Source organism: Dromaius novaehollandiae, chromosome 1, assembly GCF_036370855.1.
Source record: "Dromaius novaehollandiae isolate bDroNov1 chromosome 1, bDroNov1.hap1, whole genome shotgun sequence".
In the NCBI taxonomy this organism is placed as follows: Eukaryota; Metazoa; Chordata; class Aves; order Casuariiformes; family Dromaiidae; genus Dromaius; species Dromaius novaehollandiae.
The window spans coordinates 13,998,433-14,011,301 of NC_088098.1; the positions used below are offsets into that span (position 1 = coordinate 13,998,433).

At 36.9% G+C, this 12,869-nt stretch overlaps 1 protein-coding gene across 1 annotated transcript in view; it reads right to left on the bottom strand.

Annotated features, from left to right (window-relative positions):
- CERK (ceramide kinase) overlaps positions 1-12,869 on the bottom strand; it is a 48,363-nt gene that overhangs the window by 17,253 nt on the left and 18,241 nt on the right. The window contains exons 6-7 of the mRNA XM_064506132.1: positions 11,936-12,081; positions 1,352-1,426 (exon numbers count right to left, since the gene is read on the bottom strand). Coding sequence (XP_064362202.1) covers positions 1,352-1,426; positions 11,936-12,081 — 221 coding nt within the window. The remainder of the gene's footprint in view (positions 1-1,351; positions 1,427-11,935; positions 12,082-12,869) is intronic.

Consider the following 12,869-nt stretch of genomic DNA (forward strand, 5'->3'; position numbering starts at 1 on the left):
AGTGGAGAAACACTGTTTTAAAAATCTAAATATATGTATATACATTTAATAATCTGGCTAAGATACTATGATATACTAAGTATATATTAGAATCCAGATCTTTAAACTTAGTCCATTGAGCTAAACTTAACATGTGCTGGACAGATGTAATCATAGATTAGTAACAGAGAAGCATGTTTGCAAGTCTTTGCAATGCCAGCTCCTAATGCACCTGTTAAGCACTCAAAAAAGCTAGTGATAATGAAATAACTGTCATCTAGAAATTCTGTCCTTTATGTTTATGCAACATTATTATGCTGAAGAGCACAGAATCACAGAGTAGTAGAAGATGGAAGGGACCTCTGGAGATCATTTAATCCAACCAACCCACTGAAAGCAGGATCAGCTAGAGCAGGTTGCTCAAGACTGTGTCTGGTCAAGTCTTCCATGCCTCCAGGAATGGAGACTTCACAACTTCTCTGTGCAATCATTCCAGTGTTCAACCACGCTCACAGTTTTTTCTTACATTTCGATGGAATTTCCTGTGTTTCAATTTGTGCCCATTGCCACTTGTCCTGTCACTGGACACCACTGAGAAGTCTGGAAAAAAATTGTACCATCTTGTACAATTCTTCAAATTCAATATAAGAACAAGGTGATTATGATTGTTCATCATGTGGCAAATAGGATGGAAGACACCATTCACAGTGCACTGAATATACCAAGCTGTCTCTTTCAGTCCCTGTGCAATTCAAGGTCTCCGTTACCAGAGGACTTAGAGAAGTGGCAATGAAGGGTGGCTGTCAGCATCCCTACTGACAACATGTCACGAAGTATTTCTTACTGAAGAGTAGTCGTTTCCCCCCCGCCTAGTTCCTTTCAGCTGAGTTATCAGCTAATTCCAGTCAAGCTGAAGACACATTTCTGACTTGGCATGGAAACATGAAAATGCACAGGACAATTGGGCAATTAGTACAGAATACCACTATTCAAAAGTTCATGCATGTATGATAACCTTCTCTAAGAGAGAGATATAACTTACGTATCCAATAAATTACATTGCTTACTTTATTTTACTGATATTCTTTATGCATGCCAGAGTCCATGAAAACTCAAGCATTATATACAAAGTTTCATAAAGTTATGATCCCCTGAAAAAAACAAATTACAGTAGAGCAAGCAATTCATTTTTAACCTCCCTGTATTTCATATCATAAAGAGTCCTAATCCCAGATAAAGAGTTCATATTTTAATTTATCTGTTATATTAAAATAATATATCACGGACATGTAAAAAGACAGACTGAATACAATTGCTGTTTTGGAATATTTTAATTATTTTCATAACAAAACAGTGAACTGTGATTACCTACCTAGAATAATATGTAGAGCTGATGTTACTGGATCAGAAATGCCAACTGTCGAATAGCATACGCAATCTGTTGACCCTGAAAAATGAAGAACTAGAAATTAATTTATATCTTTCAAAACAAGTATTATTGGCACACTCCCTCCAAACAAAAGCATTATGTTCTCTCAGCCTGCTCCCTTTTACTTTATGGAACACTATATGGACTATACGGATACAAATATTATGATCTAAATTGGAACAATAACTTTTTTCCAATGAGTAAAATTTACTTCTCTCCATACAAAGACTTTCATTCTATGCAATAAATGTATAGCAGTTGGTGAGGGGAAATAAATCATTAGTTCGCAGATTTCAGGATTACATCACAGCTTTTGTATTAGTTATGGATAAAGGAGAAGAAAGGCATACATGGATTCTCCTCTGCTTAAGATTTCTTACTCATTGAGATCTCATAAAAAGAAGATATTATGACCAGTCTCCCGCTTTCTGGGGAAGTGCTGTAAATTCCAGGCTGTCAACATACCCAACTTCTCCAGCTGCATTTTAAAACACAAACTTCTGCTTAATTCCATTATTTGAAAATTAGCAGATACTTGCTCTCAGGAAATAGTTTACAGATAATGGAAGCAAAGTGGATAGAGAGGTGTCTTTACAGTCTTGAGCAAAATACCCAAAAGCAGACAAGGGAAGACTTAGGTTTCACCCATATTCTCAGTCATCACTACTAACTAGCTTTAGTTGGCTCTGCACTCAGTACACTGGCTATGGTAGGTGCCATTTAGAGATAGCCAACTCTATCCCATACCTACATGAAAAATTAGAGAGTCTAACACAGAGCTCTAAATTTTAAATTCTGCTCTGCAGCAGGGACTTGGAAGTCAGGGCTGGACATATCAAAGCACATAATTTGTTATAGCACCTAATTCCAGATCAAGTTTCTTCCTTCTCTGCCCTCAAAACTAATTCATTTAAAGTCAGTGCTGGCAATTCCATGCATCTGCTTTCAGATTTGCTATTGATACACTAGAGGCTGAATACCTCAGAAAGTTTTTTGAGGCCTATTCAGATTAAAATATAAAACTGAAAATGGGAGATTGACAATCATCATTTAAAATCCACTTTTGGTTCTTTTGCACTTTGAAGGCAGTCAGGGCACATACTATCAATAACGGCAAGGAAAATCCTTTCCCCTCCATCTCACTTCTCAGGAAATGGACATAATTTCTCCTATCAATGAAGAGCATAAAAGAAGCTACTATCTGGTAAACACTACGCAGAAGCCAGTCACAGTGAACAAGAAACCCCAGTAACCACTTAAAGAAAAGACACATATAACAGAACTGCAAACCAAAAGAAAGAGTGTGATTAAGAGCTCTTTCTCTACAAGACAAAGGTTCACCACAGTGCAAGTGTATCATTATCTGTATAGGCTGTTGCACAGACAAGACTCCACTCTCTCTCAGTATCATACCAGATGTGGTACACAGAAGATGCAATGGTGCCAAATTTGGAGTTTTATAGAGGAAAGTGTTAATCAGAGTTCAGATACTGAAGCTCTACATTACTGTCAATTTTGCCAATTTCATTTTGCCTCCTATACTCAGGAATTTCAGTTAGGCAGAAAATTCTCAGTGCTCTCAAAAAGAATATCCAAGAAAATTAGTTACTGAATGATCTGGCCTGAACTTCTACTGCTAAATATACAAGCCTAATGTTCCAACCAATCTTTTTCATTTCTTCAAGATCAACCTGTATTCTGCTGCTAGAATTACCTCCAATTCACATTAATTCCAGAGGTATACGGACACAGCTTCCTGGCAGTCTTACATGCTAGGTGGGAGCAGAAGAGGGGAACTCACACAAGCATTTAAACACAGGAGGCTTGTCTCCCTGTACTCTTCTGTAGTCATTTTAAAAAGCTCATTTATCCATTGGACAATTTCTAGAACTCCTGTTCATTTCTATTCATTAACTATAAAGGGAGGCCACAGAAACTAGTCTATACGTAAAATTAGATCCAAAGTCTGAAATTAATTCAAAGATTCTAAAATGGTAGGCTGGGGAAAGATAGCAACAATGTTTACCAACAGTCAAATTACCCCTATTTCTTAGGCATGCCAGTAGAGTATAAAATATTAACATAGCTACAAACAGTAAAATATCAGGTTTTTTGCTCTCTCAGATCTGGTAGCACAGAGCAACAAAACCAGTATTATTCTTAACGTACACTCCAAGAGAATAAAAGTGGTCATAACACCACATCACACCAAGTATGAACCTAACAGTGCTAGTTTCAAGGTCACAAAAAAGTTCAACCAGTATTTGAAATATATCATAAAGCATAAGGATTTGAGTCTCTTTGACTACTTCATAACTAAATAGAAAGTCTACACCATTTTGGACAAAATTTTTCTTCTTAGTTTTAAATTAGAATGGTCTTGAATAGCTTTGGAATCTACTACTTCCCAAACAGCACAATAGATGCACATGCAAAACTCATGAAAATCTAGCTTATTTCATCCATACATATCTAATTTGGAAAGTGAGATTAGAATGTAAATCTAGAATTTAACTTGCATCCCTTCTATTCCCTGGAATGATTAACAGCTTAGGGTTGCCAGAGCACTCAGTCTGGGCAAGAAGCTTGCACAAAGCGTGATTCTTGGCTAACGTTAGGTGATGGATGTTATTTGTTCTGGCTAAGCTGAGAGAAAACATGGTAATACATCCTGCTAGAATTTGTGTATTTCAAGTGCAACAGCATAAGAGCGAAGAAAAACAAGAGAGGCTTCCATTGTATGCAGCCCTTCAGAGGAAAGTGTGAAGAAAGCAGTTGATCCACTTGTTAACTGAACTCCAATTCATTAAAAAAAAAAAAAAAAAAAAAAAAAAAAAAAAAAAGTCCTCTGTATGGAAACTACATTTTGCTTTGGTGCACAGGAAGGTTAAAAACAGTATGTAAGGGAAGGACTGAGTTTCAGGTGAAAACACCTAAAAGTAGTTACATGTGAACCTGGACACGTGACCGTATGTCTAAGCTCCGTTTCTTGAAGGTGATCTTGTCAGGACAGCTGGTGGCAGCCTGAGGTTGATTCAGGGTGCCCCCACACAGGCACCTCACACCACTTGAGGTGCCTCAGGAAGTAGGACAACTGCACAAGGGCAGACACACACAGGACCTAGGGGCTGTATTGACCAGATTCCCCCCTCCACTATAACATGAGTTTAGATACCTATCTTACATGCAGATACCTAAACGTAGGCATTAAAATTTGCATGTGAATTTCAAATCGATACCCTACTTACAGTAGGTAACTCCCTTAAAAATGACACCAACCACCAATGTTCAAGTGCTGTAGAGTCTGCTTTGCTTCCAAATACCATTCTAGTATAAAACATGTCTTGCATAGTGCTAGTACATCTCAAAGAGCACTAAGCAGCCACACGCAGATAGCTAAGTCCCAAACTAAAAGTCTGAAGTCTCCCAACTAGGGAGAGCTCTCGTCCCAGATATCTTGACATTAAGAGCCTACTGAGACCAGTAAGTGCGTAAAGGGCGCAACAGCTGCTACAGTAGCTAATCCTTGGTAGAACACATACAGTCATTTTGAATCTTTACCATACACTTATGTAGACTAGAGCCCTGTTTCATTACTAATCAATTTCCCCAAAGCCTGTTATTAGAAGGTATCATGTAGCCACACAGTTGCTATATAGGTAAGTTCTACATTCTTTCTTCCCCCCCCCCCCCCCCAAATTTGTATTAAAAATGATTTAAAAATTCATCAAGGTAATTCCTCCTTTTAACTAATTACAGAAAGAAATGGTCAAGATATATATTTAAAATATTAGAGAGAGTACATAAGCTCATGCTCCTCACCAAACATGTTTTTGCCACAGCAAGATTTAAGAAAACAAAGGGATGAGACTGCATAGAGTAAGGTACAACTAAAGTAAATCAGTCATTTCCCCACTTCCCTCTCTGTGCATGCAAATATTGTTGAACTACAGTGAGTAGGTAAGTCGTGCAGACAGGTGCTCAGATAAACTTCTCACCAGCTTTAAATTGGTCATTAAGCCACAAGGTGATATGCAAGACCATTCTTACTGGTTGCATGGGAGAGTTCATACCATATGATACTGTGGACAAAAAATGGAAAGTTTACCATCTGTAACAAACAAGAGAACAGGCAAAGTGCTAAAATTAATCCTGTGAAAAACGCTTAGGACCACTAACTCACAACTAGCTTTTCTTAAAACAATACACATGCTATTTGGACTGATTTTTTTTTTTGTCTTTTAATGACTAAATACAAAAATAAGTTCCAGAGAACTGAAAGACTGCCACTGTAGTTCCAACTACTAAAGGTTAGAGGGATGACAGAAGCAACAGTCAGCTAGATGTTGATCCATACAACAAATAGTGAATTTAGGAGAGAAACAGAAATACTCTTAGTGCTCATGAGCATTGCTCCATGTGAGATACTTCTGACACTTCTGGTTATGGGGAAGGTGCTCCTTTAGCATATTCAGACTCCTCAGGGGAAAATTAGCATGGCAACAGAATTCTGTACAGTAAATATGTAAAATTAATAGCTTCAATGTGGGTTCTGTCCATTTTGATTATTTTTGCAAAGTCATACAGTTCATGCAGTTATCCCAGTGAAGAAATATCAGCTGAGTCATGCTACTGTCAGAGTAACTGCAAATGGAATTATTCTCAGTCCAGCACCATTTAGTATTTTGAAAGTCTAGATGGCATCTTTCCTGGGAAGCGATTTTCAAATGACAAGAAACTGACACACTCAGAAGAAAGAATATTACATGATTTTTAGAGGAAGAGCTAAATGGCCTGTGCATACAGTTGTGCTTCTGTTCAAAGTTTTACACACCTTCCTTTTAGCATCCAGAAACCAAGAAAGCAATTTAACATCTTCAGAATGACAGACTTGCTTAAAAAGAAACAGTTCAGAAAGACTTTGGGCTGTTTTACTTTTCTTTTTTTGGTACATAATCACTTCAGCAGAAGTTCACTACCACAGTACAACAACAACAACAACAACAAAAAGGGTTAATGCAAAGCTAATGCTAATGCACAAATTTAAAGGTAAAGTTATCAATACAGGTAAAAGTAATCTTGATTCAGTTGTCTTTACAGTAGCTCCGCAGTACTGAATGCTCTAAGACTCTCATTTCCAGAAGTATAATTGATTTAAATTGCTGAAGGAGAAACATAAAATATTGGACCTAAGAATTGAAATTGGACATACATTGGACAACCTTGAAATGAAACGCTAAACTACAAAGATCATTAAATACTACAAACTTTATAACAAGAAAGGTTGTGGACACATCGTTCAGTCTTTAAAAAAAAAATAGCTGTTTATAGTATGCTTTAACACAATTTACGAGAGAAATTTTACAGCCTAGAGAAAGCTAGAATAGGAGTTGAGTCATGCTTCATGATCTTCTTTCTGGTTTTGAAGCGTGTTAACGAATCCCCAACCATTTTTCTATCTAGCCTTCACATAACAAGCTGGTGGTGTCATCTTCAGTATTCTCAACTTTTACAACCACACGTTGACATTCTGATTATCAATCACAATGCATGTTTCAATACTTCACATTACAGAGATCGCATCCTTGACTGCAACAAAAGATTATACAGTGAGAGGGAGCTGGAAACACTAGGAGTCCAAATTACTATAGCAATTAACACTTCTTTTCTGCATTTCACTTAATCTTCCCTAGTGCTTGGAAGAGTTTTCCCCTATTCCCAGGGGAGAGTAGACGACTTGGTTTTTGGAAAGAGAACAATTGCGTTAATATTACTGCCTAGCACAGAGAGTGCAGTAGTATTTTTATTCCAGCTGCTGAGATCATACGGGCATTTAATATAATCAGTTCTCTTTTTCTAAAGGAGCCTCCGACAGCAGTGACAGCTTCGTCCAGCCATCCTATGCCAGGTTTATTAAAAAGAATGAGTTATTTTGGTTTACTCTAGAAGCTAAAATTTTAGTACTTAAGCATCAAGATGCAACTTCAATGCTGCATGCTAAAACCAGAGAAAATCATTTCTTTAAGTTCTATGGCAGTATACTACCACTCTGAATGTGGTATTAAACCACAGCTGGATGTGCTTTAAGGCTAGATGGCATTAGCAGGAAGTAATCACTCAAAGTTTCTGTAGGTGCACTGACTTGCAATTTCCACACTAGAGTGCAAAACTTGGTCAAGTTGCTACAGCCTCTAAGTACTCCTAACAAACCTGTTTGCAACACCAATCAGTCTAATTTATCTCAATTTACACTAGCATATTTGAAGAATGGCTGCAGCTAATACAGAACTTCAGCAGTCAAAAATGGCCATTTGAATAGAAGCTTTTATTTATTAAATTAAAATACAAGTTTATTAAATAAGCAGTGTACAATGAAGTATAGGAATCGTTGATATTTTAGCCAGAAGACACACTAAGGAAATAGACTAGCTGGACACACATCAATCACAAAAGGCCAAGTAAGTCCTTGCTTTGGAGAGTACGAATCATGGCTTAGAAGCAGCATTAATATTTAAAAAGAGCCTGAAGACTTCTGCCTATGAAATAAAGCTAATCCCTCAAAAAAGGTCATATAGGTGAAAGTGTTATAGTATTAAATCTTTCTTTCATTTTTAGTTTCAAATGTGTGTGCAATTAAATTTCTGAGCAAAAATTAAGCCTGCTGAATTGAGCATTAGTTTGAACACAGATGCTAGATGAAACCTGAATGAAATGCTATGCTTCATGCATTGGTAATTGGTACAGAGGTACCTCCTAAGTGATGAAAAGGTTAAGTGTGTCTTACTACTACTTGAAGACTAAGGCAGACTAGAAGTGAGGTAAGGTGGGGGGGGGGGGAGTGCTACTTTTAAAGATATCTCTTCAAAAATGTAAAGCAGGGAGGAGGAATAAGGGAGAAAGAAAAATTGTGACCTATGAGGAATTTACACAGGTAAGAGGATTCCTCCAGAACATGCTTTAAACAGTATGGCCTGTACATGTACAGTGGCTCATCTATATCCTCCCTTCTTCAAGAAAAGCAGAATAGGTAATAGTGAAATGCAAGACACACGAAAAATAGGGATTGTTGGGCTGCATTTATGTGAAAATTTGGTTTCCCCTCCCTCCCTTTTTTTATCTTCTCCTAAGTCCAGGTGGAACAGGAGGACAGGGTATGTGAACTTGGATGGAGATGGCAAAGAACAGGTTTTCAAGAGGAAGAATTTTCTATGTAAGAACCAAGCCCAAATGAGATACTGGTTCTGGGCCACAATTCAATTTTCTTTATCCAGTTCTCAAGTAGCTTCAGTTTCAGCAAGAGTAGAGAACTCTACTACTGAAGAGACAAAATACAAAAAGCAGGAGTGAGCTGCCACGTACTCATTCCATCTCAAAGGAAAGGAAAGAACACATTTATGGTAACATCTACAAGGAACAGACTTGAATCATCATGTGTCCACAGGATTTCTGTTAAGACTGAAACCACTATTTCCTGGTTTTAGATTTTAATTCCATCTTAAACTACACCGAGGTAGATAGCATTACAGCAAAGTTGTGAACTCTTTAGCATAAAACTATGTTAGAGAAATGAACTGTGAATGTAACAAACTAAGAAATCAACAAAACGTGTTTAACGTGATAGCACCTGGCATCTCTGCGAGCAGGCCATTTGGGGGCTTCTCAGTGGGGTAAGCTACAGTGAGCTCAGCAAGGAAAAAAGTCTAGAGAAAAGTGTCAGTGGAATTAGAGTGAGGGGAAAAAAAAAAAAAAAAAAAACTAAAACAAACAAAAAACCCTGCCCTGACCTCAGGCAGGCATACATTTTAACTCAACCAGCAAGATGTAGTTAAATCACAGCAACAAAAGTAGAACAATTTGCTATGTTTCAGATAACACAGCTTGAAGTTAGGGACTAAATAATAAAAAAGTTGAAGTCCCTGAGATGGTATTACCTTACCCCAGGCTCCTGTCCTCACTGAGTTAACTGTCTGCATCTATCAGAAGACAAGAATACACACAGCGCTTTAGAACTTAACCTCTGAAGCCTGCATAATGTTTGCTTTTAGTCTCCATCAGTATGTTCTTAGGATTTTAAGAAAATGTTTGTTATACTGAACTAAAAAGAGTTATGCACAAAATATTTTCTTATATGCATGATTTATACTGCATTATTCTTTTTTACTTGCTGTATTGTTAGGATTGTCAGTGAAAAGTTCAGGAAAAATTCAGTTAAGAATTTCATTTCTTTTGGAACAAGCCCCTTGCACTAGTAGTCTGGGAACCAGCAGATTCCTTGGGGTTAATATATGGTCAGAGCTCTATCACATCAAGTAAAACCTATAACTATAGAAAAGGTAATGATCATGTAGCAGTCAGGTAAGCACTATGGTTACCAGAGAGAACAGCATCACTAACAGTTGGAGAAAATTCATGCTACCTTCCCCACCACACTACAATACATGCGTTTGGTCATTTCATACACAATTTCAGGTCCCTGGGACAGCCAGATATGTTAAGAAAGGATAAGATTTATTCAGCAAGTAGATTCCCTTTTGTGGTAAATACATCAAAATTAAACTCCTAGAAGAACCTTCCTATATATTTAAAATGGTCCAGTTTTAAAAGTTGTACAGCATACAGGCAGACCAAGATGTGTACTATCCTCTGGACTTCTTTAAAAGCTACTTAGAAGAACTTCAAGGCCAGCCTCCTTAAAAGTTCTTTATAACAGCATCTAAAGGATCTGAACAACTTGAAGAAAAACATTTATATCACAGCACCTCATGTTAGTTCAGGCATAGAGCATGCAGTGTACATTCAAGTAGCAACTCACTACAACAACTGAAACACAAAACCCAAAACATTGTGAAATACCTAAGAGAAGAAAGTGACTTGATACATGTTAGAAATACTAAAATATCAGTAAAGCTCATACTTTTTGGCTGCAATTGGAAAAAATGCATTAAGAAATTGTTGAAAAAGCAAAGTTAATCTTTTATGATGTTTATAGTTCATTTCCTTCTCCTCAGGGCAAAGAAATAGCTCTTAATACTGATGTTCTGGTATTTTAATTGTGTCTTCTTATGGTCATGAATATCACCTGCAGACAAATTCTTCTGAAAGCAAATTATGTAAACAAAAGCCCTTATTTGAAGAATTTTGCCTGAATAAGGGAAAGGAAGGGCAGAGCACTTCCAATTCTATTTTTGTAAGTTTAATACACAAATTGATTTTAATATGATGCTTTGACAAATAAAATCAGAGAATATTTCAATATAGTAATTATATACTAGCTAACCACAGGAATGGAGACAATTTAACAATACAAAAATGCATTCTCATCACAACTGTTATACATCTAACCTTCAGTGTAATACAAATGGAAAGGGTTAAGCTTCTTCCAAGCAACAATTCAGATGATTTAGGTTTGGATACATTCTTCTCTAAGATATAAGGAACAAAAACAGTCACCTAAAGTATAAGATTACAAATATTTTACTTTAGCTTGGTATATTCTTGTAACCTGTGTCAAATGCTCTCATAATGTCTGTGTTTTAGTCAGCAAGTCATAATAGCTATTTCATATCAGAGTTTAATTCAAGTCTCAACCATCTGATAAACAAAAAACCTAAAATACAAGAGACACTGACTAGTCCATTTGTCTTTTCATCCAGACTTTAAAACTGTCAATGCCATTAAAGAGCTGCAACTTTGAATTCAATTTTGAGAGAGGAAATCATCTCATAACTACACTTTTTTTGAAGGAATGTTTGGAATCGAGCCTTCTACTGGCAGGGGTGAGGTAACACCTGGGCCATTTGATTTATTAACTGCAAGATTGATCCAAAGAGTGTCTGTGGCAACTAAAAAGCACACGCACACCCCCCACACCACACCCAGTTTATCAAAGAACTGAATTCTGAGAAAGTTCCCGTCAACGTCTCCCCACAACACTCGTCAGGATTGCCTGAAAAAGTGACTGTCATGACTGTCATTTAAAAGTGTGAAGGTATAGCCTCTAAAAAGCAGCAAGGGCAACTCTGGAACCTGAGGACTGTTCCTCAGCTGTAGTTGCTATAGGCCTCCTGCAATGACAACTGGGGCTAAGGGGAAGGAATTCTGGCATTTATGTGAGTTTACCAGGTGTATGGGAGGTTCTCACTGCAATTCTAATTAAATTTGCAGAGAATTTTGAACTGGAAAAAAGTTTATCAGTTAAGTGTCCATTCAGTAAAGTTTGCTCATTAATGTTTTCAGATGGCCTAAGGTATTAGTCAATATCTTATCTTGCATTACTATAAAATAAGCCATAAAATAAAGACAAGAAAGAAGCAACTACCTCATTATTAAAAATTCTAAAATTGCACATTTTAGACTTGCTTTCTAGCATCCTTTCCAAATAGGATTGCATATGATCGATAATTATACTGAGATAACAACAGTTCTAATTAGGCATCTTTATGAAATAATATTACTCATATTTTACATTTAGGCCTACTATTGAGAAGTTAAATGAATAAAGTAAACTGAAAGTTAACCCTTTCTTACCAGCAGGAATTATGCCAATCCTTATATTGCACTGGACTAACGGTGCTTTGGGATTATTTTGGTCTATGCCAGAGTCCTTCTGCATTCTTCCAATAAGACCATGCATCACTTCACTGAACATGCCGTCCCCACCAACACAGACAACACTGCCAGGAAACACAAATTAGAATGCACACGAACAGTCAATAACCAACACAGCAAGTGTTCTATGTAGGGCATGCAGTGCACATCAAAAAGTTGTTCTATTCTTCTTCTCCATCTTTATAGATTATAACAGCACACAGTCAACTTGGAACTAAACAAAAAGGAGAAAAAACAAATTCAAGCTACTCAACTACAAATGTACCTAGACACTTCTGTAGTGTTAGAAAAATGTTGGAATGCAACCAAAAAATAATAATAATTCTCTATGCTCTTTTGCTATGTGCAGATGACAAATACCAGTGGAAACTCACTATACAAGGAAAACACAGAACAGGACTGTACGTATAGCTTTGTAAGTATATTAGGTAAACAAAATGTAAATATGGTACCTTTGCTAAAAAAGGAAAGTTAATATTTGTAGCTTCAGGCAGAATTGTGGTATTTAGCACTATCCATTTAATAGGGACGTAAGTTATACATGAGTCAAAAACGGACAAGTGCATGCTTGCACGCTCTTTTGAACATGCTGAACTTCAGAAGCCCATAAAACAGACAGAAGCCATGTGACTTACACAGCCATTCATAACGAAACAGAGTTCTAAATGTTACCAGAAACAAAAACTGTTTTGCAAAACTAATTTGAGTCAGAGCCAGTGCAGCAACTACACAGATCCTCATTATGTTAAAGTTCAGCAGAGTCCACAGCCAAGCAAGTACTAAGTAGTAAAAGACTATTTTACAGCTGTAGAGATTGCATACACAATCAAACACACTCTGTACTCTAAAAGCG